At 42.2% G+C, this 26,951-nt stretch overlaps 1 protein-coding gene across 1 annotated transcript; it reads left to right on the top strand.

Moving 5' to 3' along the window:
• Positions 1-10,662: 10,662 nt before the first annotated feature.
• On the top strand, positions 10,663-25,033 carry LOC135551035 (sal-like protein 1). Its single transcript, XM_064982414.1, has 3 exons — positions 10,663-11,501; positions 18,298-22,013; positions 23,322-25,033. The coding sequence occupies exons 1-3, from the start codon at positions 11,429-11,431 to the stop codon at positions 23,760-23,762; spliced, it is 4,230 nt and encodes a 1,409-aa protein (XP_064838486.1). The 5' UTR covers positions 10,663-11,428; the 3' UTR covers positions 23,763-25,033.
• Positions 25,034-26,951: the final 1,918 nt, after the last annotated feature.

Genomic DNA, 26,951 nt, shown 5'->3' with positions numbered 1-26,951 from the left:
TTGAATAGATTTACCAATTGAGACCAGATTTTGTTTTCACCAAGTCATGCAGCCTCTATTTGGTGCGCTTGGTGATGAATTCATTAACAATTAAGATACGTGTAGCTTTTCCTTTTGTACTTGACATCCATGATCAGTGATAACTGGAAGGAAATGATACAATTAACCCTAATTAAGTCACAGTAATATTCATGTACCTACCTAAAGATTAGAGATGAGACATGTTCATGTACATTATTGTACAAGCTCTTTGTAATGTCTGGAAACAGCTAATTAAGACCACATTTGCTAATTGTTCATTTGTATTATTCAGATCAGCCTGTCGTGATACATCAAAGTGCTATAATTCATCATGGAGTCCTCCGTTCATCTCTGTCAGAAGAGCAGCGTGTCTCACTGTGTGGCTGAAAATGAAATGTGCGTATTTCACATCAATCACGCTGTAGGGGGATAGTGATGACACAGGGGAGAGTCATGTTCACTTGGTTTACAGCAGAAGTAGAGTTGTTTGGTGCCAGGGGCTCAGTCTGCACTGTGGCCGTTATGAGCACTGGGCTGAATGTCAGACACAGTCTGCACTGTGGCCGTTATGAGCACTGGGCTGAATGTCAGACACAGTCTGCACTGTGGCCGTTATGAGCACTGGGCTGAATGTCAGACACAGTCTGCACTGTGGCCGTTATGAGCACTGGGCTGAATGTCAGACACAGTCTGCACTGTGGCCGTTATGAGCACTGGGCTTAATGTCAGACACAGTCTGCACTGTGGCCGTTATGAGCACTGGGCTGAATGTCAGACACAGTCTGCACTGTGGCCGTTATGAGCACTGGGCTGAATGTCAGGCTCAGTCTGCACTGTGGCCGTTATGAGCACTGGGCTGAATGTCAGACACAGTCTGCACTGTGGCCGTTATGAGCACTGGGCTCAATGTCAGACACAGTCTGCACTGTGGCCGTTATGAGCACTGGGCTGAATGTCAGACACAGTCTGCACTGTGGCCGTTATGAGCACTGGGCTGAATGTCAGGCTCAGTCTGCACTGTGGCCGTTATGAGCACTGGGCTGAATGTCAGGCTCAGTCTGCACTGTGGCCGTTATGAGCACTGGGCTGAATGTCAGACACAGTCTGCACTGTGGCCGTTATGAGCACTGGGCTGAATGTCAGACACAGTCTGCACTGTGGCCGTTATGAGCACTGGGCTGAATGTCAGACACAGTCTGCACTGTGGCCGTTATGAGCACTGGGCTGAATGTCAGACACAGTCTGCACTGTGGCCGTTATGAGCACTGGGCTGAATGTCAGACACAGTCTGCACTGTGGCCGTTATGAGCACTGGGCTGAATGTCAGACACAGTCTGCACTGTGGCCGTTATGAGCACTGGGCTGAATGTCAGGCTCAGTCTGCACTGTGGCCGTTATGAGCACTGGGCTGAATGTCAGACACAGTCTGCACTGTGGCCGTTATGAGCACTGGGCTGAATGTCAGGCTCAGTCTGCACTGTGGCCGTTATGAGCACTGGGCTGAATGTCAGACACAGTCTGCACTGTGGCCGTTATGAGCACTGGGCTGAATGTCAGACACAGTCTGCACTGTGGCCGTTATGAGCACTGGGCTGAATGTCAGACACAGTCTGCACTGTGGCTGTTATGAGCACTGGGCTGAATGTCAGGCTCAGTCTGCACTGTGGCCGTTATGAGCACTGGGCTGAATGTCAGACACAGTCTGCACTGTGGCCGTTATGAGCACTGGGCTGAATGTCAGACACAGTCTGCACTGTGGCTGTTATGAGCACTGGGCTGAATGTCAGACACAGTCTGCACTGTGGCCGTTATGAGCACTGGGCTGAATGTCAGACACAGGAGTGTAATGCTCTGTATAAAACCCTCTGTAGATTCAACGGGTGGATCTCAATACACTTTCATGGATTCTGGCATCATCTCTTTTCCCTCCTCTCCTACAAATAGGTGAAGGTTTTGCATAAAGTTGGATAAGCTTTCAAGATATTTATTTCAGACCATCTGCCATATAGAAACGGTCCTCTGCTACTTCGCCTGTTATCTAGTCCCGGGCTATTCCCTCCTCCATACCTCAGTAAAGAGGGTTGGATACACTTCCAGTCCAGTCTGTTCCCTGGCCCTGCCTGTATTGGACTCAGCCCCTACCCATTGTCTTATTGATCACAAATGAAACAGTGAACTGATCAATACAGTCTTAATGCGAGTTTGTTGTTCAGTCACTTGCCATTTAAATCACCTGTATCACCCCCAATGAGTCATCTGTTTTCTGTCATACATTGCACATGTTCCAACTCTTTGCTTTGTTATTTTGGGGAGGAGGCTGCTACTCCCAGCTATCATCATAAATACCTAACCTCACTAGACTGTTGTTCAGTGCCATGTGTTATCTACACCTATAAGAATGCACTGCTTTGACCCTTGACTACCTTTTACACAGTGTTGAAGAACAGTATTATTATTTTGCCACCAATACTTATGGAGGCTATTCTTAAATGAGGTTTCATGAATGTCACAAATGAAACCAAAGTGCAACCCCATTGATTGTGCAGGTAATTCAGATGTAAATGTGACTGTGGGCTGGATGGTGGCTGGTGAGGGAGACAGTGTGGAGCTAGCCATCACACCTGCGATAATAGCAGTGTGCTGTTAACATCACCAGGGGTCTGACTGCCACATGGTCTGCTGCATTATCAATGTTTGGAGTGGAGTGATGCGCTTGGCTCTTAAATATAGGGCCTGTACTTAATACATGGTGTGTGTTTTTTACCGCGGTGGGGTTGGAGGAGTGTAAGGCTGCAAGGTAGAGATAGTACCTTGATAGTCAGTCGGCTCTCAGCTGAGCCACCTGGTTGAATAAAGGCTACATTATAAAATCAAATTAAATACAATTGTAATGTTGCTTTCCATGTTAGCTATGCTTAGTTAAATTATCATTTGAAATGGTACTATTTATTATTTAACATTCTTAAATTGTTCAATGAAATATGAATTTGCTTATGATAGTTAGCATAAATGTATGCATCCACCCCCAATTTTCGACTGCAGAAATCAAACTTGCGAATTGTGACTCGTCAGGAGATGGAGGCATGTGTGTGTGTGTGTGTGTGTGTGTGTGTGTGTGTGTGTGTGTGTGTGTGTGTGTGTGTGTGTGTGTGTGTGTGTGTGTGTGTGTGTGTGTGTGTGTGTGTGTGTGTGTGTGTGTGTGTGTGTGTGTGTGTGTGTGTGCGTGTGTGTGTGTACACGTGTGCCCACAACCCTCTGGCAGTGATGTCTAGTAGGTACTATCACGTTCCCGTTTAGCTCCAGTGCCAGACTGGAGGCTGTGAATGACGGGGCCAGGGGGATCCGAGGGGGGCCAGGGGGATCCGAGGGGGTGCCAGGCTGGCACGTCCTGGGAGATGTTTGTCAGGAGATGTCCCTCCCTCCAGCATGTTTACACTCACAGGGCTGTTACTGGGCTGGCTGGAGGGAAGCTAAACTGTGAGAGCAGACGTCTTGTGAAAGCCAGAGCTCTTTCTGTGAATATTAACGAGAGAGTAGAGCAGAGAAAAGCAGAACTATCTGGACAAAACAAAGCTGGGTTTTGAGTTTTAGTGGGATAATAGCCCAGGCTCTTTCACAGCAGAACCCAGGGCACTCTGGGAGAGAGGGGAGAGACACTGAATGGGAGAGGAAGTCATAAAAAAAGCAAACCTCTTTGAAAAGAGACCTGTGTGAGTGTACTTGTGTGCATGTGCGTATGTCGTTGTTGTTGTAAGAGAAGGTTTTTGGTTTTCAGACATTAGAGTGAGACAGAATTAACGTAGCTAGCTATGACATCATAAAAGGGGAGGGTGAATCACCCTGGTCATGAAAAGGTAAGGAGATCCACGCTATGCTCTTTGCCAGACACTGAGGGGAATCGAAGCAACACAGACAGACAGACAAGACAGCCAGGCCAAAAAGCTGGGAGGTGACTCAGATTAGAGGGCAGAGAGAGTCTGCAGACTGCAGCTCTGCTCTGTCTGACACACTGCCTGAGTAGGGCTGAGGAGCGAGAGAGAGAACGAGAGGCAGAACAAGTTGGGGGAGAGAGAGACACTGGGAGAGAGTGAAAGAGTGAGGAAGAGAGGTGGAGAGAGAGAGAGTTTGTGAGAGAGAGATGGCACTGCTGTAGCGTCACTGAATAAACTCACACATCCCTCTAGCTAGTGAGTGTGGTAGTCATTGGGAAAGAGAGGGAGCTCTCTGAAGTCCCACATCCGACTGTGCTTCAGCTTGTGGGCTAAATGAGTATGACACATTAACCCCTGGGCATCTTCTCCTTCTCTCACAGTGCCAAATACAGTAATACTGTAGACATGATGAGGAATGAAATGCTCAATTCTAATCATAACACATATTCCTGAATGCGTTTGTCAGAGATGATCTGCCAGCAAGGTTGGGGTCAGTTCCATTTCAATTGTAATTTTTGGTTTATTTCCTGAATTGACTGAATTGAAATGGAATTGACCCCAACCTTGTCTGCTAGTTGTTATTGCTCTGCAGACATTTCCTTAGTGTAGTCTACACTCAGTGCTTTACGGCGTGGTCCCTATGAAATAAAATAACAGACGGCTTTACAAAGAAGGACCTCTACTACTCCTCACTTTACTTTTCCAGACAGTGACACATTTCAACCACCATGACCTCAGTTCAGTATAATGTGTGTTTGTGCTTGTTTTAAAGAACAATTAAAAATGGAAAGGCTTTCAAAATAAGGCATTATTTTCTTTATAGGGGCAGAGGGAAACATGAATGATGTAGAGAACATCTTGAAATACTCATCTGATATATCTCACGCCACTTTGGCCCAGCATGGAGATAGCATGGCAACTGTTGTCCACCCGAGTAAATTGGGATCATTATGCCAACCACGAGAAAGAACACTCTGAACCTGAAATAGTGTAATAATTTAATACTGTTAAACATTATTGCAATGGCCAACAAATTACAGTACAGCTTTAAGATGACACCATATGAACTAGAAGAAGAACACAATTGAAGACAGGGCAAAATTATGTGACGGAAGATTTGCAGTTCTCTTTGTTGCTATTTTTTGTGTGTGATGTACTTACAGTAATGTTAAAGCCTCATACCTCATAGGACCCTCAAACCTCATAACTCCTCAAGGTGTCTAGAGTAAATATAGTGAAGGCAGCTATCTGTCACAGATATACAGTAGTCCCCGGGTGTACCACTACACCAGCCCTACTTCCCCAGGAGTGCCAGGCAGGGGGGGGGGGTTGTGTAGTGGTACACCCGACCTCCCATCCCTCTCCTTCGGCTCCAGGCAAGTCAGGGACAAGCGTGAGATCAATAGCCCCTGTTTGCCCGCAGCATCTCCATTTCTCAGCCGGGACACTGATGCTAACTATCAATAGCAATAAGGGTCTGTCTGAGACAGAGTTAAAGCGCTGGCCAACCAGCATGGCTGTCTGACGATGGCTGATAAACATCTTGTGACCAGGACTGCTACAAATAAACCACTTGATATGTTGGAACTTTTCAGGGTTATTTATTGCGAGGACATATGGTTTTCGTGGTGTTCTCTGACTCGCTCGCTCTCCCTCCATTTTGTTACGTGTATGCATGGCCTTTTGTGGGGTAGTAAGTTACACTGCCTGTTTGGTTGGTTCACCCGAAGAAACGCCATGTTTAATGTTCGCGAGTGTATGTGGTGTTGTGGGGATCATTTCAAGTGTAATTTAGATTTTTTTCTTCTAGGGTCTTAAAAATACATAAACACTCAGCTTTTTTGGTGATGTCTGTGATTTCTTCAAGATGTTTAAAGTGTTTTGTCCTCCTCTAACTCCCATGTCTGAAGGGATGTGTGTCCGTGTAATTCTGACTCCAGTGAAACATTTAACAAACTAAGCATCTCTGTTTCCAAATATAATTTGTCAAAGTCATATGAAAGCAGAATCTGTTTTAAAAGAATATGAAGGATTCCAGAATTAGAATATTGGTGGTATTCAGAGTGTCAAGGTGTTTATCATTATTCCAACTCAAGCGAGTGGGTTTCATCAAATACAATCAAGTGAATTTGTATCATAACTATGGAGAGTATTTGATGATTGTATCTCTGGGAATGACTGTTTATCTATTGAGAAATCACTCTGGGTCTCTTCTGGTTTTGGTTGAACTAACGAGAAACAGACATTGAGGTCCAGTGTATGGATGTGACACAAATACTTTTAAAAATCAAATATCTACTATCCTAAATGCATTTATCACATAAGATTGTTAAATAGATCAAAACCCACTTATCAAGTGAGCACACAAATACCACTTCCTGCAAAATAACACACAACACCCTATGTGTGCAACAATACTCTAAATCTTACTTAAATCAAAAGAGGCAAATAATTCCATTCAAATAGCCTTATACATATGTGTCATTAAACCCAACCTGGGATTTGAGCATGTATGAACAATTTGACAAACCCCAACCCACAGTGTCCTGTTTTTTGGTTCTGAAAGGAGCTCTCACTCCCCCACTAACATCCTGAAGCCGGTATGTATACTCGAGCTAAGTGTCTCGTGGCTTTAAATACAAGATCAACTGTTGGCTCTCTGCTCTCACACCTCACTTCTAGGTCAGATACTTATTAATCTACCCACAGCTCTCAGCACTAGTACCTGGACAACAGCTAACCTGACAACACACATACACAAAATGGAGCAACAGGGTGCTGGAGAGAGATGACCTCTGGCACCACTGTGACACTTGTGAATGTTTGCTTGTTTTGTTTTTTCAAACAAGCCAGACCTGAAAGGAGAGGCTGTAACTCCAACTAAGGTCATGTAAATACAAACAAGTTCCTATTGATATGGAGTAATGCTCCAGGAAGTTGTGGAGGGCAACAATGGGGAGACACAATCTGTGGGACAAGTGTAGCAGGGCTGCTAGAGGACAATAGAAGAGGCCTGATCTCTTAATTAATGGACATCATTCTCTGCAGCATGAGGCAGGTACTGAATTTTAATGCAGACAATTTTTCAAAGGTTTCCCTGCAAAATGGCACATTGTGTTGTCTTATATAGAGTTTTAAACACGGGAGAATTTGACAGAAAATATGTTGTCAGTTATTTTGCTGTTATTGCTGATGGAAACTTGATACATCACAAAAATCAAGATGATTGACAGGATGTTAAGTTACTTATGAATAAATGTTGTCAGAATATTATTTTGTCAAAATATGTATTTAAATAATTTTAACAACGAAAGACATAATATAATATGTAATGTCCACAGTTATGTTATCTTGGGGGATTTGTATCGAATAGTTATAGTTGTATAATACTCTAAACCTTTAGAAGCAACATAGGTCTACTTTAAATTCTAGAAGGTTAGCACATGGAAAATAAATGACTATGGCTTTGTGTAGCAGGCTGGTCTCTGCATGAAATCCCTTTAATCAAGACTTTAATCCGCATCAAGGACGGCAGTGTCATGAATGAGGCCATCCTCTGCTTGTCCAGTATTCATCTTGATCATGATTATTGTGAAATGCTTGCGTTTGAAATTAAAACACTAACTAATTGATTATATCGTTTTAGGCCTACCATGGCGTGCATGTCATGTAAAGCAAGAAACTCAACTGAAATGTAAACATTCTAGTAAAGCAATATTCATGCTTTCAGCTGAGTATTGTCTTGTCCCATGTCAGTTGATAATGTGTCATTTGCTCGTTTATATCCTATTGAACGCCTCTTTATCCTCATGAGGCGCACAAGTGACTCCGAATAAATACCGAATCTTAAAATAGTCCGGTGTTCTTCAACTGTTCGCATGTAAATTAGGCCGATACAGCGTAGACCTACTGGGTAAGTAAATGCCTTGAGGAGTGAAATGAGCGGTAGCCTATACCCGGAAGACTACAGAGCGTTATCCGTTTTTTACAGATTGAAAGTCCTCATAAATGTATCCGTGAAACAACTTGTCTAGTTTCTTTACATTAATTAAATAATTTCGAGCTGTTTAGAGCTTTTATTATTCTGTTTTAGCCTCCAGCCCACTAATGCATCTGACCTAGTTCAAAGTGTGATCCAACTAGTTGTAATTCTTTGGGCATCGTGTTTAGAAACCGACAGAACTGTGTGTGAATACTACATGTTGAATGCGGTGTTACACAAAAGCCCTCTATTACAGAGAGAGAGAGGGGGGGTGATATTCGCAAGAGACTGATCTATGGGATCCACCAACAACACAGGTCTCGGGGTGCGGTGGAAATGCCCATTTTGCTTATGATATTCAATTATGCGGTCAAACGCTCTGTGTTTTCTGAGCAATGATCAATTATCGGATGTCAATGATAATAGTGAATGATGGTCCCACGCATCCCCCACTCTTGGATGCTGCGTATCGATTGCGCGTGACAGAGAGAGTGAGTGCGCACTGAGATTGTGTGCGCAAAATACAGCGTCAGTCACTTTTCCTGCGTTGCAAAAATATTCTCCCAAACTCAAGAGAATAAATACTTGTTTCTTGACTGAAACAACTAACATCTAATTTTTAATTGACTCAATCTTAATGTATACGCTATGTCTTACTCTAGTAGTACCCGCTTTATGAATATGATATAATTGATAATAATTTTGACATATTTTCATTATAAGCGAGAGATGTCCACCTAAACAATTTGTAAGTCGCTCTGGATAAGAGCGTCTGCTAAATGACTTAAATGTAAATGTAAACATTTGTTTCCAGTGCTGCCAATTAATTACCCCTCTCAATGTGGGTGGGAGTGAGTTTCGGACAGCTTTTATTTAACCCCTACCCCCATCCCTCGCTTTCATTCCTCCACTTATTTCAATTCAGACCCCCAAAATTCTTGTTGATTGTGTCCTTTATCCCGTGATTGTTAACACAGTATAGTCCGACCGTTTGGGGTGAATCTCATTTAAAGTGTCTCTCGCTCGGTTGGGCTGCAAATCACCCTGTTTACAATCTCACACCAACACTCACATCAATTAACTGCCCATTGATTTTTCAGCCCGGGACATTACAATATTGCAGACCTATTTTCTTGCGCCTCTTAGTTTTATCGCCGATATAATTATCAGCAAAGTTTCTTGCCCATGGGTATCAATGCGAGTAGGCCTATTATTACCCTGTATGACATATAGGTATGTAATTGTGTATGTAATTGTATTCCATTTTTCTTATCATCTCTGTATGAATAGGCTTTATTTTTGTTGCATCATTTTATTCCTTGTTGTCTTATTTGTACGTTTTGAGATATTGAGGGATTGTAAACATAAAACTTTATTCCATAGACTATACTGTAAATGGCCCTTCCAATATGAAAATATATAAAACAATATTTCAATTTTATAAAAATGTGAAAATAGGTATTACTTTTGATATTTTGTACTTTTGATATTGATATTCTGTATTGACATATCAGTGTCCGCCAAAAACACAAGTAGCTATCGCCAATATTTTTTTCCCTGTCCCTTCCTCAGCCATTAATAAGTAAATAGGACTCGTCCTAAAAGATAGCTGAAACAAGAGAGGACTAGAGGACTAGCCTGCAGCAGCTCTTTAAATATTCAGTGAAAAATAATGGCATCCAAGCCATCACCTATAGTAACATTATTATCTTCATTTCTCAAAATCAGCCAGACTGATAGCTTCGTTTATCTTTTCCGCACAATAAATCTAATAGACACAGAGCAGCTCCTATGGGAACTCCTGCTCTCTTCAAACATTCCCAAGGATGACTCCAGGAGTCATCACGAATAGTGTATAATTTTAGAACTATGATTCTTAGAATTGTAATATTATTATTTGTATTATCATTATAAAAAAAGTACTAACGTACATACAATAGGTTATAAAATGGAGTTTGCTATTGGCTTCACATATTCAAAGCAATGGGTTACAATTAAATTATATTAATCAACACTTATTAGTTTTCTATGTTGAAAAAGTATACAGTTATCGTTGTGTTTGAAGCAAAGATCAACGTCTATTCAGTGTAACCTCTATAGTTTTAAATTTCTATTATTCTACTATTATTATTCTCTTTAAATCCACTTATTGAATAGCAACTGCTTTTGTCTTGCATTACAACTGCGCAATAAGGCTCTCATTTTTGTTACAGAACTGATGAAAATATAAACTTGACGTACAGCAAAATAAACATACACAGGCTACCCGTGACATGCTGGGCTACTGTAGGCTACAATTTGGACAAGACGCTGATTGTAGCGAGTTTCGCTAAACAATCCAATCAACGTATGAAATTAAAACAACTCAATGTTTCAATGACGCGCAAGTTCGTGAAATGTATGCATGATGTGCTGAAGTAGCCTATGTATAGTAAACATATATAAACAATACAAACATGTCCATGCCTTCGAAACAGAATCATATACTCTTTACTGTTCCCTCTACTGGTCAGTCACTCGCTCACGCTCACACACACACACACACACACTCGCTCGCGAACCATGCGTATGAGAGAGAGCGAAAGAGAGAGAGGTGAGCGAGAGATTGCACCTCCAACGGCTTATGATAGAGTAGCCCAGTGACCAATCACATCATAGGTGGGCTGGGCTCAACATTTCTCACAGTCCTACATGGGCCCTTAAAGTTTGTTTGTTCGCGGAATGCGGTGTGTGATGAAAACGTGTTACTAACCCCGTTCGGCGATAATCAAATGAATCTGATTGGGATATTCGATACATATCTTGGACTTCCAAGACACCTACAGTGTAATTACGCACGAGACTCCTATAGTCGATCTACGTTTCCCTCGCTGCATTGAGACACCACTAAACAACGATTAGGTATCAGTGTTTCAACATACAAGATCTGAATTACAGCGACCTCAATGCAAATCTGAAAGGAGGATACAGCAACAGCGACCAGAGTTGTGGAAAGTATTTGTATGTGAGATCACGGAGGTTTCACCGTGAGCGTCTCGTCAGTTCAAATTGACCTAACTCTGCTTGGTTTGATCGCTGCTTAGTCAATAGGAAAGATACCGTTCAGCGAATGGACTGAAGACTCTGACATTCCACTAGTAGCCAAGATAAGCTTTACGTAGCTACCAGCTGGTTGCTAAGAAGGGTTAAACTGTATCTAAAGGGAGTTGGAAAACCCAGCCTTTTCTTCCACACGGATCAACTCATTGGGTGGGAGCTGAGAGAGAGACAAGAGTCCCCAGCAAATCAGGACCTAATTGATTAAAGAGACTTAATTTGAATAGGGGGCTGGCGAGGTGCCAATAGCCTTTCAAGGAACCCCCGAATGATTAATCGCAAAGCATTATTGATAATCATAACAGGACACATGCGCGGTGGATGGACTCGATTTTCGTAATTTTGAGCAGATTTTTTAGCAATTTTTTATTCTTTCTTGGCTGATGTGTGAGCCAGCATGTCGCGGAGGAAACAAGCAAAGCCGCAACATTTCCAATCGGACCCTCATCTGGCTTTATCCGAGCACAATGGTAAGTTCTGGCAATGGATCGCTGTTATCCACGCTACTATCTTTTAATATCTGCTTTTCAGATGTTTTTGTCATTTTAGGATGACAAAAACGTCTTCCCCCTTTTCGAAGTTAGATTGTTTTTTTATGAATCCATGCAATTTACTTTTTCAATCATTTTATGATAACTCGACACATTTGCTATGTGTATAGGCTATCTACTTTATGATCAAACTATGGCCCGTGCCTTTTCTATATATCGCTCTAAGACACAGTCACATACTTTTATTCTTGAAAATATCATGTTACTGCGTTTTGTTGTTCATATAACTTTAGAATAAAACTTTGTTACAAAATAAAACCATTTAAAAGTGCATGCGTTATATTCTTGTTATTAGGCTGCTTAGCCTACTTTTACCTCGACATAGGCTTCTATGTAGCCTACACTTTTAGAATTCACTTTTTAGAACACTTTGTGTAGTAGGCTACAAAGATTGATTTTTTAATCAACATTTTTGTCTTACACACTTTGAAGCAAGTTTCCTCTATTGCTGCTGCAAGCAAAGTTGCTGCAGCGAAAGGCTCGTTTAAGTTTCTGCTTTTGTAGTCGACTTAGTTTCACTCCAATCGTTGCCTAACCTACTCTATACACGGACAAGTACTGGTGCGTAGAAATAAACCAGTATGTTCTTAAATGTTTTCCCTCTATTTTGGGTTTAGGCCTATATAGAATATAAATAATCATTTGCATACTCGCCTAACGTTTCTACTGTTTCTGACTGTCCTGTACATAGGCTAGTCTACAAAATCGGTATTTCTCAGCCAAGCCTTGATTCAAATCAAATGATAAGAAAATATAAACATTATTTGCTTACAATGAATACCTTATCGATTTTCAGTTTGCGGACATGGTGTGGTCTTAATTGTGGATGGTAATCATTCGTTTACAAATCATATGACTTTTAAACCACAATCTCAATGTGGTGCACGATGCAACAGAACATTGAAGCTATAATGGCCTTATAGTTATTATGTATATCATTATTTAATGTTAATACATTATAATAGTTTTATGCTTAGCCGCATGCACACTTTTTGTTTACTTCCCACATTTCCCTTGTGTATAATTTTCAAGATATTTCAAAGGTGAAATGTTCAAATTCTCTCTCTTTCGCTCCCCCCCCCTTCTCTCTCTCTCGCTCTCTCACATACACACAAACACACACACACACACCGAGAGAAAAAGAGCGAGAAATAAATAGTGAGGGACAGAGGCCTGTTATTTTACGAGATAAACAAGTTAACGTATCTCTAAATTTTTCAAAAATATGTAAAGGATTTATGTTAATTTACTTTAACAAAAGCTCAGCACCAAATTACCTCACGTCATGAAAATTAGCTTGTATAAAGAATATGTCAAGTTGTGGTTCAGACCATCAAAAAGATGGCGACAGGGTTGAATGAACTACCTTGGTTGCTTTTGGAACGCTTTGTCACCCTTGCGAGTTTCTACGACTTCGGAGTGACCAGCTGACCATCTCTGTTAAATCCACCCAACAATCCACCTTTTCCTCTTATGCTGATACATTTGATAAAATTACGTTTTCCAACGAGATTTACAACAAGCTGGGCTTTAATTTTCTATTGCTAAAGATGTGCTTTAGACCTGCTGTGAAAACCAGGTTATGGAAGTATTTTCTATAGGCCTACAACACCCATAGCCATAACTTTCACCCTATGGTGTTTGTAAGGTAGTTTGATGCGGCAAAGTTTAAGTTTCACTGTCTTAAAAATATCAAGTAATTTCCAGATTATTAAAATTTGTATATTCTATGTTTCCTCAAACGTACAATTTCCGGAATTATTTTTTTTCAAAATGGTTGAATATTCATAGTGAAACGACTGTAGTTTCGATCTAACATTTTAGAATTGTGGATGTATTTTAAAAGTCTCACATGTATAGTAGATTTTAATGTTGCGCTTTCTCTATTCATTAGTTTATATGAAAGGAAATCATAATCTCCTATCTCTCATACAGATTACATTTGACTTGTTTGTAGTTACTGCTCTATAGTAGCCCATATTACACTAGTATTACTATTATTACTATTAATATCTGTTTATTGGAAGTCTTTGCCATGACATAGCCACCAGAAAGGAAACTCTAGAGGCTCTTTAACTGACCTTATATGGCTGATTTTTCCATCCACATTGTCTATGTATTTTCCTTCTGAGGAGTTGTATGGAAATATATTTTCCTTGAGACAGTCAATTTAGTTTGACTTATTTTTCATATATAACTAATCATATTTTAAGCTCTTTCTGTGTGTGTACAGCTATGTTGTTTGCAGTATCGTTTACAAAATGCTAGCTGGAAATAAAGCTCTGTTTCACCCAACTATAACCTTGCATAAGAAGCATTTACTGCTACCTAAGGTTGCAAGATTTGGTTGGAACTAAGGATCAATGCAAAACATAGTCTATACCTAGAATCATACTTGTTTTCCTTGACTGCTGCATTTCCCCTAAAATGTAATAAAGTAGTGAATAGTAACTTTAGTCATTCTCTGTCAGCAGACTGGTGCCTACTGAGTTTCACAATAAATAACCCAAATGCATCCTGCATTAAACAAGCTGAAAATGCAATACCTGTAATTATGGGTTAGGGACATGGAATACTTGCATTTCTGGTAATGGGTTGATAATTCTAGAATGTGTGCTCATGACTGAGATATCTCCTGTTTGTGTGGAACTGGAAAGTCCTCAAGAGTCTCTGTATGCAAAATAAAAAGAGGGAGGCTAACATTCCCAATACATTTGAAGGAGATGCTGAGGGCATTTTGCCGCTGGATAGTTAGTGTATGAGGCTGAGAGTCAAGGCTGTCTGTCTCTCATCTCGTCCCTCCGAGAGAGAGAGAGTTCTCGGGTGGGATGTTCAGCTGTTTTAACCTTTGCCAGGGTCCCCCTGTGTCTCCCTGTGTGAAGTTGATGAGAGTTCAGGCTGCAGTGTCTTCTCCTGTACCTCGTCATTGACCCCGCTGATCAGAGCCACAGGGGCCTAGCAGGGCCTCTGTCCTCTATTTGTGATGGGGGGGGGGTCTTATCAATGTGACCGTCATCCACTTCCACCCTGCAAGAGTAGCCCCCCCAGAGGGAGATCGGCAGGGCGGTCCTCGGCCCTTCGCACTGTTGTACCCCGCAAACAACAGGGATTCAGTTACTTGTCATTTTGCCAATGTTTATATAGTGGAAGGCTGAGATGTATCCCGACTGAAGGACTTGCTTGCTTTTCTCCCTTCTCCTCCCCTTTAAGCTTTAATCATGTCACCAGGGCAGAGCTGGGGCTTGTCCATCCGGGAAACGGCAGCTATAGTGGAACCCCATCTAGTGTTCACTGGGATGTTTCCAGTGAGGCCAGCAGTGTGAGGGCTGGAGAGGAGGTGGGTTAGCTCAGGCAGGCATCAGACATTCTACTGAATTCACAAGTGTCAAGAGGCTTGAAGCCAGCGTCCCTACAAAGTAACGTAGGAACTCTCAAAAAGCTACTCTGCCATCTTTTCTACTAATCCACATCTCTATATCACTTATTATTTACTCTCTTCTGTCTTTTCTATCAGTGTCTCTCTGTTTTGGCATGTGTCTCTTCTGCTTCCCTGAAGGCCTGTGCTCTGGTGACTCCTTGTAGCATGATGATGATGATGATGATATTTAGCTGTTTTAGGACACCATTTTTATACAGAGTAACGCATTATTTCTATTCAGAGATAATCGTCAAGCTATTTTTTAAACATTGACTAATGTATGCACTGTTGCTGTTGATATTTGGGTGTTGTGTGCATTGGGGCTGTTCTCATTTAGGCTGCGCATTTGTTGGCATTATTTTCATAGTATTTGTTTTTTTATTCATAAAGACATGATATTAACAAAATACCATCTCTTTTTAAGTGCATGTCTACTTATGTAAACAGACATGATTACATGTCAGTACATGATTATAGATGTACTTTCAAATACTCCATGCTTCTGAGATGTTTACCTTCTTAGTAGTCAAGGTGGTGGTATGGAAATAGCTTCTTGTGAAAGAGCACATTTGAGATGGAATAATTTGATTGTTTTAATTTGACCACTATTTGCTTTACAATCACTGAGTATTTACGAAGGAAGGGGGTGGGGTGGGGTGTGCTGGGTGTTGAGAGTAACACACTTTGAGATTTAGAAAGTGAATTTACCCCTTGGTCGGTCAAATCCTAGCCTGTTACAAGTACGTTATTATTAGGGACATATATATTGTGATATCAGTGAATGTTATGAGAAGTTGATAACAGAGTTACATGTGGGCATATGCTCTTTGTTTTATTTTTCTCTGTGGTTTTGGATATAGTTATTTTGGTCGCTAAACATGATCATGTTTAGATAGAATCCACAATGTGATATAATCCACAATGTCCAGTTTCCATTCACTCGACGAATGAGAGAATGTTACATTTAAAGATAGTTATTACTGACTGCCTAACTAAATAAGTTATCCACAGGTCTCTGAAGAAACTTGAGCTAGTCACTTGTTCTTAGTGTTTTCATACAGATTACATTGGACAGTTTAAACAAACCTTTGGATGTATGGAATCTTAAATCCTTTAAAAATATATATTTATGATATATGGAAATAGTAGCTTGCGGCTTCAACATGTGTGTCATCACTACACTCCAGTGCACTTTAATCTAGTAAGATAATAAGAATTAACACTATGAACTTGATGTTTACATTTTTGCTTTTATAGTGCATTTTTGTACTTTTGTAAAAGTTTGCTCCTATAACCTAGGTAAGTTCTTGAAGGGCGGTTCAAGCGCTTTCATTTTGTTGACTTTGGATAGTTTTCTCACATTTTTGTTTAGCTACATTAGTGTTTCCTACAGCAGTATATTCAGGACATTGTGTAAATTGATGTATTTCCTCTTACATAAAATCCACTTTTGTTCACATGGTCAACCAATACCAAACAAAGCTACTCTTTCTTCCCACGAGGTAAATCAAACACATTTTTCATTACTGACGCTTTCAGGGGAGGCTGCATGGTTGATATTAAAAAGTTACCATTAAAGTTGGAGCAAGTCTTCTCCGTTTGCATGGTTAGAGTGGTGTGAGTCTGGGTTTTACTGTCATGGCAACTTTACGTTATCTGATGTCCCAGAGCAGAGAAACATTGAGGGAGATAATCCCTGAATTAAACAGGATCTGCTTTGAGTTGGCCAAGATGAGCAGACCAGGCCAGGCCAGGCCGATGAGCCCGCCGCTCCCATGCTGTGTGAACAATGGGAAGCCATCCTGTCTCAGTGGGGAAGGGCCGCACTCCTCTCTCTCTCTCTCTCTCTCTCTCTCTCTCTCTCTCTCTCTCTCTCTCTCTCTCTGTGTTTCATTTTCAAATTAACCCTCCCTTTCCACCCGTGATGAAAATGTAGATCGCCGGGGCCCACAATGAAAGGGATTCATAGAGAATTGCAATTTGTAAATCAACTTGTATGTTAAACAGTGAGATTTGGGTTTAACAAAAAGAAGATAGAATGGGGAAAGTCTGGAGCACAGCAGTGGCACAGGGGTGTTGACTCGCCTTTTGTTCTTGTCACACTGACCCCTGTGTTTGTTGAATGGAAATGGCATAACCAAGACCAGTTTCTATGCACATTTAAAAGACAATTATTCATTTTGCGTATTCTTATTGGCTGGTATTGAATTGCCTGTTGCTTAAACTGCTGTGGCCAGTTGGTTGGTTTTGGGCAGCAAAGCCGTTCATTCTAATAAATATGACAGCAGCTCTACTCATAGTTCTTGACAAATTTTCTTGAGCCATTTGTAGTTATGTTTTTTTTTCTCCCTATAAAGTATATATATATATATATATATATATATATATATATATATATAGCACTGTGATACTTACACATTTATATCACTACACATTTTTATACAAAGTTTTATACGTTATGTTTTACTCTTCATTTTATGTTAGGGACTATAATGTGTTTTATTTATTTTATTTTATGTAATTTATTAAATATACATAACATATTTATAAAAACATGTGTTATGTAAACATTACAGATATTTTAGTAAAAACAAAATGTATAATTCTTAGTGATATCAGTACAATAATGGCATATATAATTTTGCACTGTCTTTGTTGAGTGTCCGAGTGGCTAGAGAGAACAATCTGGAGTCCAAAGGCTCTGTTTATTGTGGCTGTCAGATTCCGATTGCAGCCTGACTGGATACAAATTAGCTTAGTGACAGGGATAACCTGTCCAAGATGCCTGTAGTCGAGTTGAAAATGAGCAAAGATGACAGCAAATTGAAAGTCTAATAAGTCCTTCAAATGGTTGATTTGTGCTCAGTGGACATGTAGACATTGAGGAGTATGAAATATTGGAAATCAATGCTTCTCTATGAAATGTCATTAAGCCCCAATGTCCTCACTTCATAGTATTTTATATGTTGATGGATTATCTATAGAAATGATTACTTAAAAGATGGTTGGATTGATGAAACCAGATGTACATCTTCAAAGATCACTTATTATTGATTTCCATTCTTTTCTTATCCTGTTTCTCAGAGCCACCACATTAAAAGGGGTCTTTTTCACTCTTTTTTTTGGTTTACTGCTGCTTTTTTGATGGTTGTTTTTCGTGAACGTATCAAGCGGATAAGTGTAAAACTGATTAATTTAAGATGAACAACAAAATAATATGAATAGATAAAGCTGCCTCTTCAGCTGCAAAACATTTCTAATCACTAATCCTCTGTTTCCTCCTCCTGTGTTTTTCAGGGGACACAGAAGAGCCCTGCTCTGAGGAAGACCCCCCCTGCAAGGAGTCAGATGCCCATGTCTGTAGCAGATGTTGTGCTGAGTTCTTTGAACTATCAGATCTTGAACAACACCAGAAGAATTGCACTAAGAATCAATTAGTTCTGATAGTGAATGAGAATCCTGCCTCTCCTTCCGGAAGCTTCTCGCCTGGCTCCCCTCCACATAATCCTGATGAGCAGATGAATGACATGGCTAATAACACTGATCAAGCAGAGTGCAGTGACCTTTTGGAGCATAACGCTCTCGACAAAGAAGAATCCATGGACGTCGACGTTTCCGGAATCAACGCTCATTCTGGTCACGACAATGATGGAGGCAGCAGCCACATGGAGGGAGGCAGTAACATCAACATGAACACGGGCGAGGGAAATGGCCACAGCTCCAGTAGGAAGAGCTCCGGACCAGCACCGGGCACCTCGTCCGTCTCTGTCCCCCAGCTACCTCCGCTTGGCAACCTGACTGACCTGGGGAGCATCTCTATGATCAACAGCAATGTCATCATCGAAAACCTGCAGAGCACCAAAGTGGCTGTGGCCCAGTTCACCCAGGAGACGCAGCGCTCCTCTGGGTCCGGGGGCCCCAGGGTGGCAGTGCCGGCCCTGATGGAGCAACTCCTGGGCCTGCAGCAGCAACAGATCCACCAGCTGCAGCTCATTGAACAGATCCGTCACCAGATCCTGCTACTGGCCTCCCAGTCCCCTGAAATGGTGCCCCCCAGCATCTCAACACCAGGAGGCTCGTTGGGGCCGTCAGCCAACCCACTGACCACGCTCAGCTCCCATCTCTCACAGCAGCTGGCTGCAGCTGCGGGCTTAGCACAGAGCCTGGCTAGCCAGTCTGCCAGCATCAGCAGCCTGAAGCAGCTGGCTGAAAAGGCGCAGCTACCTCAGAGCAACAATCCCAGCAGGGGTGAATCATCTCAGAGCATCAGCTCACTGGGATCGTCCACAGTCAACAACGTCCAGTCGTCCTCTGACAAGAGGCCAATACATGCGATCAGCAGCAACCTCCACTCTCAGCTCAGTAACCCATCACACACTAAGTCATCCATGCCAGCCTTTGGGATAGGTAACCTGTTGAACCCTGTAACTAATCCACATCTACCTCAACCCCCATCTGGAAACCACCTGTTTTCCAGCTCCCTGCCCAGTATTGGCACCACAGTGGAGGACCTCAACTCTCTGGCTGCGCTGGCCCAGAGGAAAGGCAAGTCACCAACTTCATTTGAACCCAAGAGCAGCTCAGAGGAGGCGTTCTTCAAGCATAAGTGCAGATTTTGTGCCAAGGTGTTCGGGAGTGACAGTGCCTTGCAGATCCACCTGCGGTCTCACACAGGTGAGAGGCCGTACAAGTGTAACATCTGTGGCAATCGCTTCTCCACCCGCGGTAACTTGAAGGTCCACTTCCAGCGTCATAAAGAGAAGTATCCACATGTTCAGATGAATCCATACCCTGTCCCCGAGCATTTAGACAATATTCCAACGAGCACCGGCATTCCATATGGTATGTCAATGCCTCCAGAGAAGCCTGTGACCAGCTGGCTGGACAGCAAGCCTGTTCTCTCCACTCTGACCTCATCAGTGGGCATGCTGCTCCCACCAACCATACCCAGCCTGCCGCCATTCATTAAAAAAGAGGATCATTCGGTAGCCATAACCAGCCCCCCCATTTCGACAAAGACTGACTCCGGTCGTGACGCTGCTGAGCCATCAATGAAAAGCAACGACGGGTTGTCTGAAGAAGCTGCTGCCCTGCCTACATCAAACGGGAAAACTGAAGAGGGCAGTCACTCGTCGAGCTTCATGGCGAGCGTGAGCTCTGAGTCTGAGCGCAACACAGAATACACAACCTCCAACAGCCCACCTATGATGACCAACCCTCTTATGCCCCTCATGTCTGAGCAGTTCAAGGCTAAGTTCCCGTTCGGGGGCCTCTTGGACCCGCTCCAGGGGTCGGAGACCTCCAAGCTGCAGCAGCTGGTGGAGAACATCGACAGGAAGTTGACGGACCCCAATGAGTGTGTCATCTGCCACCGTGTGCTCAGCTGTCAGAGCGCTCTGAAAATGCACTACCGTACTCACACTGGAGAGAGGCCCTTCAAGTGTAAAGTGTGTGGCAGAGCCTTCACCACCAAAGGGAACCTGAAGACCCACTACACCGTCCACCGGGCCATGCCTCCACTCAGGGTCCATCACTCCTGCCCCATCTGCCAGAAGAAGTTCACCAACGCAGTGGTCCTGCAGCAGCACATCCGAATGCACATGGGAGGGCAGATCCCAAACACCCCACTGCCAGACAGCTACCCTGAGTCCATGGGCTCCGACACAGGCTCCTTCGATGAGAGGAACTTCGATGAGAACTTCGATGACCTGGACAACTTCTCTGATGATGATATGGAGGGGATGGAAGGAGTAGAAGGGATGGAAGATGGCCCTGACAGCAGCGTCCCAGACACCCCTAAGTCAGCTGACGCCTCCCAAGACAGCCTGTGCAATTCCCCCTCTCACCCCGAGATGGTCGTTCAGGACGGGCAGGAGAAAAATCATCATGCCCATCACAATGCCTACCACAATACCCACCATGATATTGACTATAGAATCCACCACAACAACCACCATAACAATCAGCTTAACAGCCACCATGACAATCAGCATCACAACCACCATAACCCCCACCAGAGGCTGGTAGAGGAGCTACAGGCCAGCAGAATGAAGGCCATGGGGAACGGAGGTTCAATGGAAGGGGACTGCCTTACTAACGACTCCTCATCCCTAGGTGGGGACATCGAGAGCCCGAGTGCCGGGAGTCCAGCAGTGTCAGAATCTACCTCTTCCATGCAGCCCCCATCCCCCACCAATGGGCACCCCCAACATCACCGTAAATCCCCCAGCTTGGAGGAAAGACAGGAGAGACAGGAGAGGCACCAGAGGGCTTTGTCCCTGGATCACATCAGTGCCAGCCTCATGCAGCATCACCCTTCTAGCCTCGGGGCCCTGGACCTGACATCCTGCAACCCGTCTAAAGACCCACTGGGCATGCTCTTCCCATTCCGTGAGCGTGGCACGTTCAAGAACACGGCCTGTGACATCTGTGGGAAAACGTTTGCATGTCAGAGTGCCTTGGACATCCACTACCGAAGCCATACCAAAGAGAGACCGTTCATTTGCACAGCCTGTAACCGGGGCTTCTCGACCAAGGGCAACCTGAAGCAGCACATGCTCACCCACCAGATGAGGGACTTGCCCTCGCAGCTCTTCGAACCCTCTAACACCAGCCTCTCCTCCAGTCCGACCCCCTCCCTCCTCTCTGTGAACTCCCTGTCCTCCATGATCAAATCAGAGGTCAACGGCTTCCTCCATGGCCTCCACCACCACCAGGACCACCACAGGGACCACCACAGGGATCACCACAGGGACCACCAGGACCGAGATCACCATAAGGACATGCCCAGCAACATGCCCCATGGCCTGGTGACCACCTCGGCCTCTACATCCCCAGTGCTCTCGGCCTCTGCCCCTCCACGCCGGACACCCAAGCAGCACTACTGCAACACTTGTGGGAAGACCTTCTCATCCTCCAGCGCTCTGCAGATACATGAGAGGACCCACACTGGGGAGAAGCCCTTCGCCTGCCACATCTGTGGTCGGGCTTTCACCACCAAAGGAAATCTCAAGGTAATTGTAAGATTATAAACATCATGAATGCAATGTTTAAAATACACACATATTCAATATCTCATGGCAATTGTATATTTAAAAACATTATGAATGGAATTGGAAAATGTCCACATATTTATTCATGAATATCATATAGGAGGAGTATAAAAATCACCAGAATTTTGGTCCATAACTTTGAGCAACAAATTGAAGTGTGTTATGTCAGTGCCATTCGGAGGCAGTAATGTTCTATAATTGATGAAAGAACCAGCTCAGCGGAAAGGTTGAATCACCCCATTAATATGATTATTGGGTAGAAACCTGAGAATGTGATCAGCAGAGCACAGCTGGGAATGGTTCAGTTAACAGCATTAACTACAGTAACCAGAGGCAACCATCCTCAGTTTTCCAGAGTTTACCCCTTGAAAATCCCAGAGTTTCCCTTTGATCAGTAGGAAAAGGCCCCTAAGAGATAAACAGGAAATGAAGGGCCAAATGTGATCACACCACTCAACTGTGAGAAATCAAAGGGGCGAAACGTAGAGAGGCGTAATATTTAGGAAGCATTGTCAAATGTATAACCAGATTGCAATTACTGGGTAATCAGCACCAGTTATAGTTTACACCCTTGTTGATATAAAAAAAAACAACGTATTATTTGTAGCACGATTTCACATTTAGCTGATGCTATGATTTTGTAGTGTGTTTTTATTAAAATAATGTGTAATTTCTAGCAAGTGATATTGTAAAATGTGTTATCTAGAGCACACATCTAACAATGTATTTTAAAATATCACTTGCTATAAATTATGCATTATTTGAATAAAAACACACTCTAGTCAACACAATCAGTTGTGTGTCTGACACCTCCATGTTTCTACATTGATTTAAAAAGAATAACATTAATTATCTGTAACAGTCATCCTTTCAGGATCAAAATAAGAAGACAAATGCATTGTCCTCGTTGGGAAAGGGCATAGCAGGGTAAACATCAGATGTAATACTGGCCAGGGCAATGAGAGTGGGCACTGCAATTTGAACCAAAGCACAAGGGTCTCCCTCATGAGACGTTTGAATGAAGGTTTCAGATTAAATGCAGTATTTCATCCTAGCCATAATAAAATGGTTACACCATGCCCACGTCCCCACGCCGTTCACAGCTCACTGCACCAATCCTCCTGCTGCACCCAGGGTGCTGAACTCTTTTAATACTAACTTTCTGTTTTATTTTTTTCCACGGCATCATATGTGCCTTTGTCGTGGCCAAGTTTGAAATATTTATAATTTGCATCCTCTCTCTCTCTCTGTATCTGTTTCTCTCTCCAGGTTCATATGGGCACACACATGTGGAACAGCGCCCCTGCCAGACGCGGCCGCCGGCTCTCTGTAGACGGCTCCATGGCCTTCCTGGGCACCAACCCTGTCAAGTTCCCAGAGATCTTCCAGAAGGACATGGTGTCTAGGGTGGGCAACGGAGACCCGGCTAGCTTCTGGAACCAGTACGCTGCAGCCTTCTCCAACGGCCTGGCCATGAAGACCAACGAGATCTCTGTCATCCAGAACGGAGGCCTGCCGTCTCTGTCGGGGAGCATGGGGAACGGGGGCAGCTCGCCCGTGGGCGGCCTCACAGGCAACCTGGAGAAGCTGCACAGTACAGAAACCAGTGCCGCTCTGGCTGGGCTGGAGAAAATGGCCAACGCAGAGAACGGGACCCACTTCCGATTCACACGTTTCATGGAGGACAACAAAGAGATTGCCACCAACTAGATACTTTTTCTCTCTCATATGTACACACACACACACACACACACACACACACACACACACACACACACACACACACACACACACACACACACACACACACACACACACACACACACACACACACACACATAGTGAGAGAAAAGAGAAAGAGAACCAGGCAAAGACAAAGAATGACTTGGCTTTGGCTTGCCTTTGAAATATTACCAACATGAGTGTGAAGAGAACTTGCCTTTTTGTACAATGTACAACATGTTATAGTTTTAAGGAGCTTATTTATTAGTGATTATAACCTTGCTTGGAACCAAGTGGAAGCATTAACAGTTAGTTTTTTTCTGTTCTACAGCCAGAATGGGTATGAGCTGAAAGTAAGCTGTTGAAACTTTAGCATATCTTTACCTTGGCATTAAGTTATTTTTGTCTGTAGTATATAGCTTTAACACAACTGTTGATGTTCATGTGATGCATTTGATCTGTAATAAGTGAAACAGAATGGCTGTAAATAATGTACACTGATCTACTCTAGATGGTCTAACAGATGTGTATTAACGTTCCCCCATGAAAAGAATCATTGAGACTTCAGGCAAGGGACTATGATTACACTGTAGTCATTTCCTTATCAACCGCTGTTGATCTTTTATTTAAGGAAAATGCAAGCTTTCAAGCATTTCAAGTGTTTATTTAGAGTTACAGTAGGCCTAACCTGTTTTGTTCATTCATTTTATTCTATGTATTGTACTTTTTTTCTTTCTTCCATAGTTCCATTTTTTTCTTCTTGATCTTTTTTTTGTATTGCTTTTTTGTGTAAAGTTTAACACAAAACAGTTGTGTTGTTAGAGGAGATGATGAATTCAGAGAGGTTCGCTTCCGGGTTTGAACTGAGAAGAGATGTGGGTGGGATTCTCCTATAGGTCATCTGCTGGATTTCCACATTGCTGCTATGTCCTCAGCATCCTCATTGGCATCAAGTGCAACATATGTGTTGACGTCTATGTAAATAATGTAAGACGTGAGAACTAGAAATTCCATCACAACAAAATGTACATATAAAGCTCATAAGACAAAGTCCATCTTGGCTAGGGGACAAATGATAGTGTTTTTATAAATATAAATATATATTAGGTTTGACAACCTTCGGACTGTTACATGCACTTTCTTGGAAAGTTGGAAGATCTTTATGGGTCCAGTTTCTCTACACTTTAATACCTACTAACAACTAAGATACTGTCATTCTTTACTCTATTATTCAAATACATCCGTTTTCCAAAAGAAAACTATGAGTGTTTGTGTCTCTTCATTCTCTTTTGTTTCTTTCTGTTTTGTATGCTTTATGATTGAAGATAATGGGGGTTTGGAATAATTGGAGGGTTTTCACTTTTGAAATGTGGTCTTCTCATGTTATTTGAAGGAACATATATTTTTTGTGTGGATTGAACTTTTAAATGTGAGTTTAAATAGGGATACATGCACTTATGAAATAACACTGTATCATGGATCTATAACACTTGTCAATGGTCAATTAATTTATCTCCCCTCTCATTTTCGACTGGCACTTGTTGTGAAGCAGCCTATTCTTTCTAAAGTAATTTAAAAGTGATTTGCATGATTGTGTCAAACAATCTGAGTTCGGATGTAGACGTAATCAATGAGGACACCAGGGTTGTGTTGATCGGTCATAAAAATGTATGCGATAGCAGAAGTCACATTTCTTAGTTCATCATTCCTGCTGTTGTCAGCCCTTTGAATCTTTAATTAAAGAATCGACCGGTCCGAAACGCCCTGTCTTTCATAGGCTTGATGTGCTGGATTTATAAGACTCGTCGTCACTGTCTAGGCCTGGGTAACTCTCTCTGTCGCTCATTTTACATTTTAATCCATGGTTCACCAGAGTGAAATTAGATACGAAGTGAATGGGAAGAATTGGCCTATGCAGATTGCAGCCCACGTTTCGTTCGAAATTTAAAATAATTAATAATTATATTCTTGATGGCCAGAATAGGCCTGATAAATTACTTCAAAGTGAACAACAGCATTCTAAAACTGTCTCTAAATTAGACAATTTAGGCGTACCATGTGTCATAGCGCATAGTATTTGAATATTTGATGATAGAAATATTAACTTTTGTTTTGAGCTAATGTGCTAAAACAGGCTGCATTGTTAATTTCTGTGTAACGCCTCACAAAACTAGAGCAGGAGACATATCGCCAGAAAGACCACGTGGACAGTTGATGGAACGGCTGATGACATTAGAAGCATATTTCCCCTTTTGCTTTTCAACAGCTGCATTTAATTTAACACACCATTGCACATCCTGCAATACAGGACCTGTTCATTTGAGATTCGCATCCTCTCTCCCTCGCCGCTCTCTCTCCCCCTCTTCGGGATTTTATAGCTGGCTAAATTCCCCAATATTTACAAGATATCGACGCTAAATGATCCTTGCAGCGAGCCCGGTGCGGGACCGACAATGAGATCCCCGCCCCTCGTGCCTTTTTTCCCTTTGACAGTCACATCTGGTCCCCTGATAGAGCGTTGTTTGTACAGTGCATCAATTTCCGGATTATTTTATTACAGAGTCGGAATAGCTGACTCCTTCCTCTGTTTATTGACTCAAAATTATACAAATGTGCTCTCATCTCGGTGCTCCGTGATTTGGTTTGTGAAAAGAAAACAAGAAAAATTAAGTGTAGGATAATATCGGATTTTTTTGTCTTTTAAATGTGACATTTATTGATAAAGCAATTTATGATTATAGTTTGACTAATGATACCTCATATGCCCATTTAATCCGTCGTAGATTTAGCTCCATACACTTTGATGTAGAATGGAAGTTAATATTTCGTTTGTAACCTTAAAACTATGCAGGAAAAAAGTTTTTCTTTAGATTTATTAACACGAATTTCATAAATAATTTTATACTATAACTATAGTTGGTTCAATCTCCATCCAGAAGCACCATATTAAACAATCTATAATAGTGAATTTAATAAACTATAATGAACTAATAATAATAATAGCAATAATAATAATGGTAAAATTGCCATGACAAAGAGAACAATTTGTTTGTTTAATTTGTTTATTTCAACCATATTAAATCATTCATAATTCTTAATTAAATATAATAGATTCAATTTTCAAATGCATTTAATAGTGGATGGAAATTATGTTTTTTATTTTAAGAGCTGGAATTA

This window comes from Oncorhynchus masou, chromosome 1, assembly GCF_036934945.1.
Source record: "Oncorhynchus masou masou isolate Uvic2021 chromosome 1, UVic_Omas_1.1, whole genome shotgun sequence".
NCBI lineage: Eukaryota > Metazoa > Chordata > Actinopteri > Salmoniformes > Salmonidae > Oncorhynchus > Oncorhynchus masou.
The sequence above is the reverse complement of the archived record's forward strand: the minus strand, read 5'-3'. Positions and strand labels throughout refer to the sequence as shown.